Source organism: Strongylocentrotus purpuratus, unplaced genomic scaffold (genome assembly GCF_000002235.5).
Source record: "Strongylocentrotus purpuratus isolate Spur 01 unplaced genomic scaffold, Spur_5.0 spur5_contig_860, whole genome shotgun sequence".
Classification (NCBI taxonomy): Eukaryota; Metazoa; Echinodermata; class Echinoidea; order Camarodonta; family Strongylocentrotidae; genus Strongylocentrotus; species Strongylocentrotus purpuratus.
Genome location: NW_022145569.1, coordinates 218,059 through 233,590, shown reverse-complemented (window position 1 = coordinate 233,590; position 15,532 = coordinate 218,059). Strand labels below are relative to the sequence as shown.

Here is a 15,532-nt window from a genome sequence, read left to right as displayed (position 1 = left end):
AATTGTTTATCATTATCGTTTAGAGACTTCGGTGGTAAGCGCTTTATAAGCACCATTTGTATGATTATTTATTATTCTTCACTGTCTCTCTCTCCTCCCTGCTACAGCCCCATCCTGCAGCAGCAATCCCTCTCCGTCAAGACCCCAAAGCTGTCACCTCATCACGACCAGGGTACAAAGACAGTAGCATGGTGGTAGACAGAAAACCTCCTTGTAAGTATACGTGAAGGAAACACTGGCGTGACAAGTTTGACTAGACTCTGACAATTATTGAGAAAATTATGAATTTTTGAGAGTTGTAATCACTATAGGTACACCAGGGTATAAAGATAGGGTACAAAGACAGCAGTATAGTGGTAGACAGAAAACCTCCTTGTAAGTATACGTGTCAAAGGAAACACTGACGTGGCATTCGATTATGAAAAGTTTGACTAGAATCGGACAACAATTGAGAAAATTTTGAATTTTTGAAAGTTGTAATCATATGTGTATCACTGTCCTGTAATATTTTATTTAGATGTTTGTATTGTATTGTAAACCCTTTAAAGCAGGCTTCATGAAACATTTGGTCTTTCAGCAAGAAATGATAGCTAGGTTTACGCAACAGTTCTAATGTATTAGTTAGAAGTTATCTTGTAGTTAAAGCCTCTGGGAGCCTAAAAAAGTCGATGGCAATCATTCACTTCAATTGTATGACGAAATAAAAGAGGATGAAATTTAACACTGACTTCTGCAAGGATTTTCAGAATAAATGTGTTTGAAGATGAATATTGATAAAAGATTTTAGGTTTTCTGCATACAACACAAAACCCAAGTTTTGTATTCTTTCATCAATATTCGTCTTCAAACATAATTGTTTTGAAAATCCTTGCAGAGTTGAGTGTTACATGACATCTTTTTTCACATCATTACACAATTTCGTCCTTGTTTTCACGAAGTGACGGTAGTGAGGAAAATCGTAACGCAAAGTGAATGCAATTTTTTTTCACTACCGTCACTTCGTGAAAACAGCGACGATTTAAGTGAAATTTTGCCATCAATTTTTAAAGCAAATTTGGGCTCCCAACACTTCGAGGGGCTTTGTGTATGTACTCGTAGTTTCTAGAACTCAAAAGTTCACTCAAAGGTCTTAACCACAAGTAATTGTATGGTTAACACAAATATTCTGAGCAGTTGGGAGTTGGTTGCTGTTTAGATGCAATGAACCTAGAGATTTTGACAGCTCGTAGAACTTTACAATGACTGCTTGTCTTCAATGAAGTTTAAAACTAGAATCAGTCAAATGTTTTGATGCCATGTGAATTTGCATTGTTATTGGTGGGTCATCAATTGAAACTTAAAGCCCATCTGTACTAGTGTACAGGAGGGGTTAGACCACCCTTCAAGGTCACTGGACAGTTACCGGTTATCTCATCAAATCAGCTCTCAATTAACATAAAAAAAGAGGATCATTGGAGACCGATGGTCACCGATTAGGCATTGTTTGTTATATAGAGGGCGCAAGTAGCTGTATGTAGTGCAGTGGGCCTTTAAAGGTTTTAACTACAACTTTACCAGGCAAATAGTGACATAGGTTCTTTAAAGTGAGACAAATCTAGAGGAGTTTATATGTTGGAACATTTGTAGTTTATCTGGACTTCTCAGGGAACCCAGCCAAGCTCAATGAACCTTTGGATGGCCTGAAGGAAAACAGATATTCTCAAGACCGAAACCATTTTGGTAGAATCGGGACCTTAGAGACGTCGGCTAGTTTTACAAGTCAATTTTGAACCGTTAGACTTCAGGGCCACAAGTGAGATCTTGTCTCCACCCCTAAGTGTGAAGACAATGCTCAAGAGATTTCCAATCAACATTTTATACACTTCTGCTTTACAAATTTCAACACAAATGCTATTTTAAATTTCTTAATTGAATTTAAATGCAATGGCAATTTCTTTTCTATTTTTGACTTCAATTTAAAGCAGATTCCTCAGGACAAACTGATGGAAACATTCTTGTCTCAGCAGATTTGAAGATTGATTGTTTTAATTAGTCCTCAATTATTTTATCACCTTGAACCTTATCTTGAACATGGTTCTCTAATTTTGGCATGCCCTTTCCTTCCTAGTCGTACCATGTTGTAGCTTTTTGGTCAGTTGAGATTAGTTTATGAGTCAGTAAACCTATTTTGGTCCAAGAGGAATTGGGGTTATAGTAATAAACTTGTCAGGTTAACTCTAAAACTAGAAATTTTTGCAACATTAACCTTTCATGAATCGTTGCTGACTGTCGATTTAATGGCAAGAAACATTTGGCTAATTTACATTTTGCTAAGAAACATTTTGCTAATTATCGATGCCCAGATTTACATGGAAACAGTTGGATGATAATTATTTGGTCGTTTTATAAAACCAGTTAGCAGTAATAAGAATAGAGAATGTATACAGTACATGCGTGTAGAAGGACATTGGAGAAAACATGGCAAAATACTAATAAAAAAATGGGTAGCAGTACTTTAGGTTCGAAATATGTCAGGTTTGTAGTTTAAATTGCTGTTGGAAGTACAGTATGAGTGGAGTGAGTAAGATTGAAATGTGAAAGGTTTTGAGTTTAAAGAGTTTGGAGGAAGTAGTAGAGGAGGGGAGGGTTTACAAGTTAGATATTAAAGGCTTAAAGTCTGAAAAGCTCAAACGGAGGGGAGGGTTTAATAGTCCATTAATTTTGTCAAAGGATCGTAGCCTGCAGACACATAGGATGCAATGAAGGAGGGGAGGGTGAGGGGTGTTAACATAAAAGGCCTGTAGCCTGCAGCCTGCAGAGGGCTGGGAAGTTGTAAAGGAGAGAAGAGTAAAGAACTTTAAGTATAAGGGCTCTAGCCTGCAGTGGTGTAGGAAGTTTTAAAGGAGGGGAGGGGGGTAAGGGATGCAACCGAAGATGCTGTAGAAAGGTCACGGTGACCCCACTGCTTTCTGAAAGGAAATTCCAAGGTTTATGGATGGCGCATGTGACAGATAAGCTGGCCGGGGGCAGGCGATTATCCCCGCACCCTGGTGTAAAACACGCTACAAAATCCATCTCTTACGCATTAGAGATGAAAAAGAGATCAGGTCCGAATCCGTAAATTGTTTGGATGCCTGAGCGGCTGTCACGCTTGTTCATTCTGTGTGGTTCGTGGCACGGTAATCACGATAGGAGACGCAGATCCTCCCCTTGTGTCGCAGATTTAATCTAAGCGTGGGGTAGGGGGAGGGGAGCGTGCCACTCTCAATTTCCTCTTACAATCCCGTGGTTGGGTAGTAAAGGATCCGAGAGATGGAATGTCTCGATGGAGGGTGTAGGTAGGAAGCACAGCTGCTCTAATAAGATGTCTTGAGATGTTCATGCCTCAAACCTATCTTCTCGTCTTTTCTTCGTACTTCTGTTCTTCCTTCTTTGTTGATGTTAAGGAGTATCTTTTCTTCTTTAAGTCTGTGATCATAAATATTCTACTATCTTTCTGTTTCATCAAAAGTTGTGATTGTCTGTCCCATCTCTTAGTTCAACCTGTTTGATCTCATCTTTGCAAATTCTCTCTTCATCACTGGATATCTTTCTAAAAGAGAAGACATTTGTCCATTTACACCTTCCTGTCCTTCAAACTTCTCTAATGCAATATTTGTTTTATTCTTTTATTTGTGTTATTTTCTTTTTCCTTTTTCCTTTTTTTATTTTTATTTTTAAAATCCTCCTACTTATTTCTTTCCCTACTTCTTGTCCCTATCGCCCTACATGTACTTAAGTCTCCCTCTCCCTACTTCTTTCTTTCTCTCTCTATTGCTTTCTAGCTCCCTCTCTGTACTTTTCTATCCATCTCCCTTATTCTTTCTCCCTTTCCCTACTCCCATCTCCTCTCAACTTCCCCCTCCCTCTCCCAGCTCTTTCCCCCCTCCCCTCTTCCTTCTTTGCTACTTCGCTCCTCCATTTGCTACTCCTCTCTGCCTCTCCCTACTATCTCTCTCTCTTCATCTGATTACTTCTCTCTCTCTTTCCCTGCCTCTGTCTCCCTTCTCTGGTCTTCTCTCTGTCACCATCTTCTTATTCTCACCCTTCCAAGTTCTCACTCTCCCTGTCGAACCTTGAACATCTTCACCATCCTATTTGATTCTTAATATGAATTGATAATTGGGTACAGCCTTCTCCAACCCCCTTCCTGCCCACCCTAATCTCATTCGCTTTGCTCGCTTAGTCTGGATATCATTCTCCATTTATTAGGATTCACATGAAAGCTTTTGGCAGAAAGGAGGCACTCTTTTATATATCTTGCGTCTCTCCAACATTGAACCAATCCATGGTTGCCAAAAGAACATGAGAAAACATAAAGGCAAACTCACGATTCCTTTTTTTTCTTATATCCATGATCAAGGACGTGATGTAGTTAAGCACTTCTACCACAGTCCACTGTCTGTACTGTTTAATCATTGATCATCATCTACAATGTACACAAGTACTTTTTATTACATTGTGATTCAGATGGATTAAGAAAAAGGCTTATCAACTTATTTTCATTTATCCAGGGAAAATGTTACTGCCTAAGTGAATTATAGTGATATGTGTTCATGTAGTGTCACATAGAAATATAAATTCAAGAATTAGTATGTTCACAAAAACTTGAATGCCGACATAGTAAGTGTTGTCCAGGAAGGCATTACTTTTAACTTTGTAAGAAGAGACAAGAAGAGGACATTTCTGCTGTAGCCTTTGCCCCTTTGCCCCCCTAGGATTATCCATACATCCATCTTCAGGAGAGTTTATTTATTACTTATCGTAGGAAGTATGGGCCCTCTAACATCTTTTAAATTATTATTATTAGGTGGTCTGTCGTTTTCGACAGATCACCTATTGTTTTCGTCAGAATTTTCTTTCTTTATTTATTTATTTATTTATTTATTATTATTTATTTTTATTTCTTCCCGTTTTTTGTTTATCGGTTAACTCAAGATCGGTTGTGTTAATTTCTTTCAATTTTGACACAGTCATAGGTCATTGTCATGAGACGTGACAGGAACATTTTCAAGGTCATCAGATTATCGTGACGTCATCCAGGCGCCATTTTGTGAAATCACGTTATCCATCATATCTTCGTGATCCATAAGCAAAGGTCATTCATATTCATATCACATATACTTCAGGTCAAGGGTCAACAAGTCATGTCATCAAAGGTCACATAAAGGTCATGACGCGCACGTACGCGTGCGTCAAAATTTACAAATGCTCAAAATCACTTAACTATTAAAGGAGAGTACGAATCAGGTCATTTTAAGCATTTCAAAATTTTCCGTCCGTAAGTGTCCCCGCGCGCGTTGCGCGCGCTCATAGCGCGCAGAAAAGGTCAAATTCAAAATTTTTACATGATTTAGATTGCTCTTACCGTAAATGACAATTTACATTTTTTTTCAGTCACCCTTGACCTTTCATAAGGCCGTGAGCGCGCGTCAAAGTTCAAAATCCGCGCGTGCTGCTATGGGCAATATAATGCAAATTTGATCAAAAACATGCCATTTTAAAAATCATAATAGCTCTTCAGATAGTCCATTGACCCCAACTTTTATATCATGGTTAGAAAAAGCATGAGTTTGAGATATGATTCCATGTCTCATTTGACCCTCAATTGACTCATGACGTCATCATAATGGCCTCCGAACTCAAAATTTCAATTTGCATATTATGACGTCATCATATTTTTGGAAAATTGATTGTATCTTTGTAAATATTGATTAATTTTCTTCCAAATTTTGATATGTTCTACCTGAGTATATTCTCTACAAATGCGGTCACCATGATATTTCATTTTGACAATGGTATTATGGCGTATTTTTGCGATTAAAGGAGGCATGTCAATTTTTCACATTTTGCGTGTATTCTCTATGGGACATGACTTTTTCTCAAAACTGGATCTACATTCTCGTCTTTCGCGAGCAATATCTCCGCCGTTTTATCTTTGTTTACGCTGAGCTTTGAGTATGTTGTAGCTGAGACAATAATCTATCACAAGTGTGTCCTTTATTTTTCGATCAGATGCCGGGATCATGCTCATATTTCACTTACAAAGTGGGATTTGATAATTCCATTTTCCGTTTACGTGTAATCTCTATGGGAAATGTTTTGGTATATCGGTAACGCACTTGACTTCCGACCTCGAGGTCCCGGGTTCGAGTCCGGGCGTCTCCAACAATTTTTTTTCTTCACTTTTTTTTCTTTTTGACCTTTCACTCTACCATCTCCTTTGAATATTAAAACACGTACAATCGCAAATAATGTAATAAACAACCATATTTACTTTATTATTACCCTATTATCACTAGATCCATTACTTTTGGCGTGTAATCCTTATGGGAGATGACTTTTTCTCAAATCTGGATTCTACATTCTTGTCTTTTGCGAGCAATATCGCCGTTATTTCGGCTTGGTTTTTGTTGATTTTTGAGTATGTTGTAGCTGAGACTATACGCTATCTAAATGTTTTCTAATTTTGTTCAGTCTGATGTCATCGTGGTCTGTTGATGATAATCATCAACATCATCATCATCATCATCGTCATCACCATTACTATCAAGATCATCTTGATGATCATCATTGTTTACATGTCTATATAACTTCTCCCTTTCTCAATATAGTAAATATTATAATCTCTCATAAGACTTGAAGACAGACCACCTAATTCGTCCCCATGACGAATTAAATTTCTAGTTTTATTATTTTTTTTGTTTTGAAAATTATATTTTATTGAGGAAAATGGTACTGTTGTATTTACTTTTAAAAATCATACAAAATACAAGAGACAAAACAATACAAGGTCAATGAGAGGAAGCGATACTGAGACACAGTGATAGTGCGAGTGGGAAAGAGGGAAGAGGTTATAAGAATAGTACAAGGAGAGAAATAAGATGCAGGGAAAGAGATAGAGAGAGCAGGAGATTACTATGAAGTATTAAAGCTTATCTGCCATAGTTTACAGGAGGGATTAGACCGCCCTACAAGGTCACTGGACAGGTGGTTATCTCATCAACTCAGCTCTCAGTTAACATAAGAAAAAGAGGATCATGGGGGATCAATGGTCACCGATTAGGCATTGTTTGTTATATAGAGGGCGCAAGTAGCTACAAGTAGTGCAGTGGGCCTTTAAGTGTCTCCTGCCTGGGAGGTGAATAGTGAACTAAATCACTGTAACCCTTGAATATCTCTTTCCATTATAACTGATTGGGGTGTGCAGGTGGACCATTACACCAGGGTTTCCCCTACTCTTATACAAATAGTGTAGGGCGTTCTTAATGTGCAAAGGGGGTGACTATCCTCTACGTGGCGCCTACTTGTAACGTCCTATCCAAGGGACAGAGTGTTTTCCACTGTAACATAGCCTGGGTCTATGAAACAGGGTAGGGGAATGATAACACATAATGCAGGCTTCAGTCTTCTGCCTGGGTTGGATTTGAGCCCATGATCTTTGGTTTGACAGCCAGACGCTTTACAGACTGAGCCAAGTCGCCTCTCAACTATTTAGAAACTATTCTGATGAAGATGATCATGAACAGCATTTGTATGGCGCCATACATGTATATTTGTTTTAAAAATCATTCATGTAGCCTATGTATATTCGATCTTTGTATTATGTTTGTCTGTTATTTGTTATACAAAATGCCAAATAAAATAATAATAAATAATAATAACATTTATTCTCTTTTTGTTTTCATCTTTCAGTTGTAAGGGATCCTCTGACCCTATCAGTGGACTTCATGGTGAGGTATGTAGGGATGATTGCCTCAGCTCAGGGTCTTCAACACTCACAAGAAGACCACCTTGATCTAATCCAAGCCCTGGACCAAGCACAGGTAAGACCAGGACCCGGTTCAGGTCCAGTAACATTGATAGTAATGGTAGCTTTACGTAGGGATGATTGCCTCAGATCAGTGTCTTCAACACTTACAGGAAGACCACCTTGATCTAATCCAAGCCCTGGACCAAGCACAGGTAAGACCAGGACCCGGTTCAGGTCCATTAATGATAGTAATGGTAGCTTTACGTAGGGATGATTGCCTCAGCTCAGTGTCTACAACACTCACAAGAAGACCACCTTGATCTAATCCAAGCCCTGGACCAGGCACAGGTAAGACCAAGGCCCCATTTCACAAAACTTTTCATCAATAACAAGTTACAAGCTACTGTTATAAGCTACTAAAACCTTGCTTCTGATTGGTCATCGGCAGGTTTGTCACTGAATCTTGTCATTTGTCATTGAAAAAAGGCTTTGTGAAACGGTTCCCTGGACCAGGTTCATGTCAAGTAACAATGATAGTAATGGTAGCTTAATAACTCAGTGGATTTAGTGCTCATCATAAGTATAATCATCCTGTCAATTTCATCACCATTATTAACATCATCACTGTCATCATCATCATCATCATCATCACAGTCATCATCATCATCATCATCATCATCATCATCACCATCATCATTTTCATCATCATCATTATCATCATCATCATCATCATCATCATCATCATCATCATCATCATCATCATCATACGCCGTATAAAGAAACGTATAACGAAAGTAGGGTATGGGCAATGTTTTGAACTAGAAGTCGATAAAGAATGTTTTGTGTGTGGATGCCCTGTTCGCTATAGGATGATTCTTTATACGACGTTTCTTTATAGAGTTTTGGGATAATTTTGTTTGTGTGTGGACACGCTGTTAATCCCACCTCTCTGTTTAATTGTCTATCATCAGATGGATGGGCAGTTCAAGTTTGCAGAAAGTGACCAGGACTTTGTCACTTTGAATCTTTCCAAGTATGGCATCAAGATTCTGGAGAAGATCCCTCAAGATAGATATCAGATGACAGCCGGTATCAGACCGCCCCAGGTTCGTCATAATTATAATAATAATAATATTATTTACCCAGGGTAGCCTCATAAATCTTAATGCTGTTTTTCCTAAGGGCCCTGCAATCATGTGATATTTATTTGTTTATTATTTATATATTTGTTTATTTAAAAATATTTATACTGGATGACAATATGAGCCAAAGCTGTTTTTCATATTGGTCATGTATATGGTAACAGACAAAATAACAATGAAATAAGTAAAACATAAAATATACCGGTATTACATACATATTGGATAATATGACATTTTATAAAATAACCAGTGATTAGTGACATAGATGTAAATCCATAGATTCACCCAGAATCACAAAATACCCTGGTTTTATGATTATGATTGTGATTTGTATCTCCATGTAAACTTTCAAGTGATACTGTGATAGATCTCAGTACTTTCAGAAAGCTTTGGCTACTTTCGTAAGCATTTTTGTTAATAACAAATTTATAGAATTCTAAGTGTTAATAACAAGAGATCAACTTTTAACATTAGTCACCATTGAAAATGTTGACATGTCATACCTGCTCATCAGAAAGCTTATCAGGGATGCAGTGTGACCACCAAAATAGAGTGACAAAAGGGCTGATAATTCTAAACAGTATTTTATCAAAGAACAATGAAAATCAAATTTGGTGATCAGTTCTGAACCAAAAGACGTGGTCCCCCCCCCCCCCCCCCCCTCCATTGCAAATCTGACCCTTGGAAGCAGCCAGGTTGAACTAGTGAAATCTTTTTGCAGTCACTTCTACTTTCTTTCAGTAGTTGATTCATAGTATCACAATGCACAAGTTGTGCTGGATGAATTATAGTCGGCATCAAAACAGTGAAAGCATGCTTTTCGGCATGCTTTATTGAGTCAGACCTCAATCGCAATTCAGAGTTTTAATTTTTCATGAATAACTTTTCCGTTCTTTCTACATGTCTATCTCTGTCTTTGTGTGTGTCCTCTGGTCATGCTAGGGTTAGCACATTATTCACATTAAAGGGATCCAGTAACTTTGTCTCAGATTCTGAAACAAAATCCTGGATTTAGCCGATCACCTGTCTGATTATCAAGATGTTTATGATTGGAAATCGAAACCAAATTTTGCGTTTACGGTTTTCATAACACTACAGTCTATGGGGGGAAAACGAGTGTAGTAAAACCGGTCACTCAAAGATATTTACTGTTTGAGGCACTTCTTGATCATTTTGAAGCTCAATTTTGTTTAGGGCTTCATTACTACACCATATCACAGACACTGATAACACGTGCATCTCAGATTTAACATTGATAAACGATGCCTTTAATGTTCATCTAGAATAATTGTTTGCTCTTGTGTTCTGTGTTTGTGTGCATCTCTCAGGTGGTACGATGGAGGCATGGTCTGGTAGAGATCATCCGAGCCGTCCACTATGAGGACAGTCTAGGAAGACACCTGATGGCGGTCAAGCTAGGTCAAGAAGGAGAGGAGGTCTATGACTGTCTACTCTTTGAATGTACTCATCAGGTAGCTAGATCTTCATTCCCCCTCTCTCTCTCCCCCTCCCTTTCTCCTCACCCACTCTATCGTTCTTTCTCTCTCTTGCTTTCCCCTAAATGCTCTGTCTTTATCCCAGTTTACTTTTCGGATTTTATATGCATGTACATTTCTGTAGATCCTCTGTCTCTATCTCTATCCTAATGCCTCTCTCTCTCTCTCTTCCCCTCTCTTCACCACATTCATTCACTCTCTCTCAATTTTGTTTTCTCGCCACCCCCCCCCCCCCCCCCTCTCCTCACCCCCTCTATCCTTCTCTCTCAATCGCTTTCCCCTAAACGCCCTGTCTTTATCGCTGTTTACTTTTTGGATGTTATATGCATGTATTGAGAGCCTCTGTTTCTATCTCTAGTCTAATGCCTCTCTCTCTCTTCCCCTCTCTTCACCACATTCATTCACTCTCTCTCATTTTTGTTTTCTTGCCACCCCCCCCCCCCTCCCCTCTCCTCACCCCCTCTATCCTTCTCTCTCAATCGCTTTCCCCTAAACGCCCTGTCTTTATCGCTGTTTACTTTTTGGATGTTATATGCATGTATTGAGACTTGAGAGCCTCTGTTTCTATCTTTAGTCTTATGACTCTCTCCTTTTTGCTCTCTCTCCATCTCTCTTCATCACTCTCTTACTCCCTCTCCCTTTTTCTCTCTCTCTCTCTCTATCTTGCTCTCTCGTTCACTACATGTATGTTCTCTGTCTTTGTTTTGACAGTAGTCAAATACTCAATTTTCTACCTCTATCTCTCTCTCTCTGTCTCTCTCACTGTCTCACTGTCTCTCTGTCTCTCTCTGTCTCTGTCTCTCTCTCTCTCTGTCTCTCTCTGTCTCTCTCTCTGTCTGTCTGTCTCTCTCTCTGCCTCTCCTCCCTCACTATATTTGAATTTCTCTTCTCTAAATGCAATCATCCTGTATTTATATGTACGTTTTGAACGAAGATGGGGGGGGGGGGGGGGGGGGGAATCATTCAACTAAATGTACATACACATACCTGATGACTGCATCTGTAGAACAGAAATTTAGATATATACAGGGTTGAGCAGGACTTTTAAGGTTCTAGATCATTGAAGATCTAGATTCGTATCATTCTTTCTTTAATCCAAAAATTGTAGGTTACAAATCCCTTCAGGGCAGAGTTTATCAATTTTATCTCCGTCTATTTTGTTGGTGTTTCTGTAAAGGTCGTGGCTGACTCACTGAATTTACCCGTCAAGTATTTGAGGATTAGTGACTTGGTTGCCCAAGAGACTTGCAAAGCTGGTGTGCATGTGCCAAACAAAACCTCTGATAACTCTGGTATTTTTATTGGGCCACATTTTGACAGGTGGATTGTGATTGGGTATTTCATCAAATGCACAACTGCCATCTTTCAAGGGCTTTAGGTCATAGATTTGTATGTGATTTTCTAGGTTTTAAAGCCACACTGTCCTACTTGTAGCTACTTGCTCCCTCTATATAGAAAACAATGCCTAATCGGTGACCATTGGTCCCCCATGATCCTCTTTTTCTTATCTTATATTAATTGAGAGCTGAGTTGATGGGATAACCACCTGTCCAGTGACCTTGCAGTGTGGTCTAATCTCTCCTATAAACTACTGCAGATAAGCTTTAAAGCTGGCAATCATTTAAATAATAGAATATTTCTTTTTTTAGGATAGATGCTTCACATTTGTGTCAAATCAGTGGTCATAACATTGTACTTTTATATAATAATTTTTTTAATTTGATATTCTTTGCTTTCTTGTAGCCCCAAGCAACACAAATGTGCAAGTGCCTGGAGCTGCTTTTCAACGCTGTGTGCCAATTTACTCCTCTGTGATACCTCTTGACACTTAAAGTGCAGTGTTCCTACCTGCTTATTTCAAGATTGGCGTTAGCGCTAACACCAGATCACTCATCTGTGACACCTTATTTCAAGATTGGCGTTAGCGTTAAAACCAGATCACCCATATGTGACACCTTATTTCAAGATTGGCGTTATTATTAACACCAGATCACCCACCTGTGACACCTTATTTCAAGATTGGCGTTAGCGTTAATACCAGATCACCCATCTGTGACACCTTATTTCAAGATTGGCGTTAGTGTTAACACCAGATCACCCACCTGTGACACCTTATTTCAAGATTGGCGTTAGCGTTAACACCAGATCATTCATCTGTGACACCTCTCTCTCTCTCTCTCTCTACACTCTATTCTGGTGTTCCTGAATGCTGTTTCAAGTTAAGTGTCAATGTAAACACAAGTCCCCCTCTCTGGGACATCAATCTCTCTACTCTGGTGGTCCGTATTCACCTACCATCCCAGTATAGCTTCCTGAGTGATCTACCAAAGGGATTACCCAACCAAGTACCAAGTACTGCTTATTTCAAGATTGGCATTAGCGTTAGCACCAGATCACCCGTCTGTGACACCTCTCTCATTCTACACTCTATCCTGGTGTTCCTGAATGCCGTTTCAAGTGAAGTGCCAACGTGAACACAAGTCCCCCTCTCTGGGACATCGGTCTCTACTCTAGTCTTTAGGTCCTGACTGCTGATTTCAAGATTGGTGTTAGCGTCAACCCCTCTACAAGATTTTTCTACACTCCATTGTGGTGCTTCCTACTGATTTTTTAGAGTGTGGTGTTAGAGATAGCATCACATGACCTCTCCATGCCGTCCACCTACATGCTAGTTAGGTGTTACTTGCTGCATGAGGAGGTTATAAAGCTGTTCTCTGATTTACTTATTTATGCAGGTGTTAATGAATCCTTTACATAACAGAAGTCTTCTTATACAGTAGGCTTGCAGGTGCACCATGTGATAGAGAGGGAGGATTGAGGAGTCCTGAAAAGGACTCTCTGTAATCTTTCTTGAGGTTGTGTTTCTTGAAGAAGTCTTCTTTACAAGCGGAAATATCACAGGGAGATGGAGCATGCTAAGAGACATCAGAATCGTTGCAGTCTTGGTGAATTTTTTCTGACTCTCTTGAAAACATTAGAAATTTTTAAAGAAATGTTAGAAAAATGTGAATCAAGTCAGAGTTTGAATGGCTATCAGGAGACAAAATACAATCATGCATGGATGAGACTAAAACTATTATTTACAATTATAAATACTTAATGTCTGACATATTAGACTATCACCTCATTGTGTCTTAGCTCATGAAAAGTGCTTCCAAAATATTGTTCTTCCAAACGCCTCCAATGAATCATTGAATGAATATGGAGCAGAAAAATAAGTTATTTGCAAAGTTCGTGAAAATGAAACCTCTGCAAAAATAACTGCTTATACAGTATTTGGTCATAGACCTACTATGATAGTTAACCTCAATCCAAATTGTTGAAAGAAGCTTGATAATAAGAGGTATATGAGATGGGCAGAATCTGTTCCAATGGTGAAGAAGATTGAATTCTTTGCTACACACTGTTATTGAGTAACCAAGAAGAGGTAGAGAAAATTCAAACGCAGGTATTTAAGTAGTCATGTTGTGACTTAATAAATTGTAAATATAAACAAGAAGTACTGTAGTGAAAATGTAAATAACCATGCCTTATGAAATGAAATGTACATTGTATTTGTAATCATAAATGCTACTTAAAGATATTCAATTCATACAATATTCTACTTAGTTAGAAATGTATTGCTATAATAATTATGTATTGCTAGACATGAATCTGGCTATATGTTGATGTAGAACATTAATTGTTCTTCAGTTTGTTATGAGTTAGAATTAAATGTGTGCTGAGTACAAACAGGACACTTTAGACAGATGCCAGAAGTCCCAGAAATTTAGAGGTAAATTTTGCTCCTATATACTTAACCAGTGAAGTCCATGTGCATAAAATTTCCCTGTGTGTGTTTGCATATGTGATGCACTTTAAAATAATATCCCTCCAATCATTTTCATGAAAGCCTTGCCTTATCTTTCAGTGAATATGAACAAGGGTTTAGCTTAAAAGTGTGCTTAAGTTCAGTTGAAATTGGAATGTTTACATAATGTATAGGTGGAAAATGTATTAAGTTATCAGTCATGTATTGTTATAAACAATTCATCAAATTTTGCAAAGTGCCCACACCTGAAATATGTGATGTTAATGAGGTGTATGAAATACATGATGTACATGTAGTGAAATTCAGGTTTCTTGATCTGGAAATTTGTTGAGAATCAATCTATTGAGTTGTTTTACTTTCGTCCATTTTGCATCAAGGCGATTCAACTTGCATTGTATCATTTTATTGTGAAATAGATACTGACTATGTAGTCGCCAATATTTAATGCTATTTAATCTGCTTAATATATTAATGTGCCATATACAACGTGATATATTCAGTGATTAATTTATTTATGATTGGATTGTCCCGTCAAATGATTCTATGATTTGTTTTGTGATTTTTAAAAAGTAATGTTTTATATATGATAAAGGCCTAAATGCATCAGAGATTAGAATGGTCATTGCAAAGATGAAAATTCAAAGGTGTTGTGGTATAGTGGATAAGACCCCGGGCTGTAGATCACAAGGTATGGGGTTCAAATCCGAGCCCAGTACTAACATCCTTTGGCAAGATGTAACCTATATTTGCCACTCTCCACCCAGGTGTGGTCTAGTGGATAAGTCACCAGACTGTAGATCACAGTAATAATATTTCTTGCCACAATAAGAACATGTAGGATTGTCCCTGCTCACTGTTTAGGATAGGTTAACAAAACTGATCATCTGTTCCTTAATTCTTCCTGTGTTAGTCTACTTTTTACACCTTGTATAATTTGTTTACGGTGTCTTATATCTATTCATATATTAAAGACCTATCAAAAAGCAAGATAGGTGGAAATTAAATTACCAAGACTAATTGGTAGATGATGTGATGAATTGCATATAGCTTATTCAAGTCAAAGTGTATCACCTGAAAAAAATTATTTGTGTATAGCTAAAATGTATAAAATCAACCTCAAAAAACTTGACCTGGCATTGTATAGGTAAACCGTTAAGGAGTACCGGTATTAAAGAAGAAAGGGTGTGTATTGAACTCAAGGCAGACTTTAATTCTGTGCGAGCCCAATTCTGTGTGAGTGTGTACCCATGCTCTAAGTAGGCTACTCAACACAATGTTTTACAGTTCACTAAGCGTGTATTTGAACTTCAAT

The 15,532-nt window shown here is 38.2% G+C and overlaps 1 protein-coding gene across 3 annotated transcripts in view; it reads left to right on the top strand.

Moving 5' to 3' along the window:
- The window catches only part of LOC115929482, a 33,398-nt gene extending 19,572 nt beyond the window's left edge, over window positions 1-13,826 (top strand). For all 3 annotated transcript variants that reach the window (XM_030998477.1, XM_030998483.1, XM_030998487.1), the window contains 5 exons: window positions 108-213; window positions 7,714-7,844; window positions 8,743-8,877; window positions 10,242-10,385; window positions 12,153-13,826. In XM_030998477.1, coding sequence (XP_030854337.1) covers window positions 108-213; window positions 7,714-7,844; window positions 8,743-8,877; window positions 10,242-10,385; window positions 12,153-12,224 — 588 coding nt within the window. In that variant the 3' untranslated portion in view covers window positions 12,225-13,826. The remainder of the gene's footprint in view (window positions 1-107; window positions 214-7,713; window positions 7,845-8,742; window positions 8,878-10,241; window positions 10,386-12,152) is intronic.
- Window positions 13,827-15,532: the final 1,706 nt, after the last annotated feature.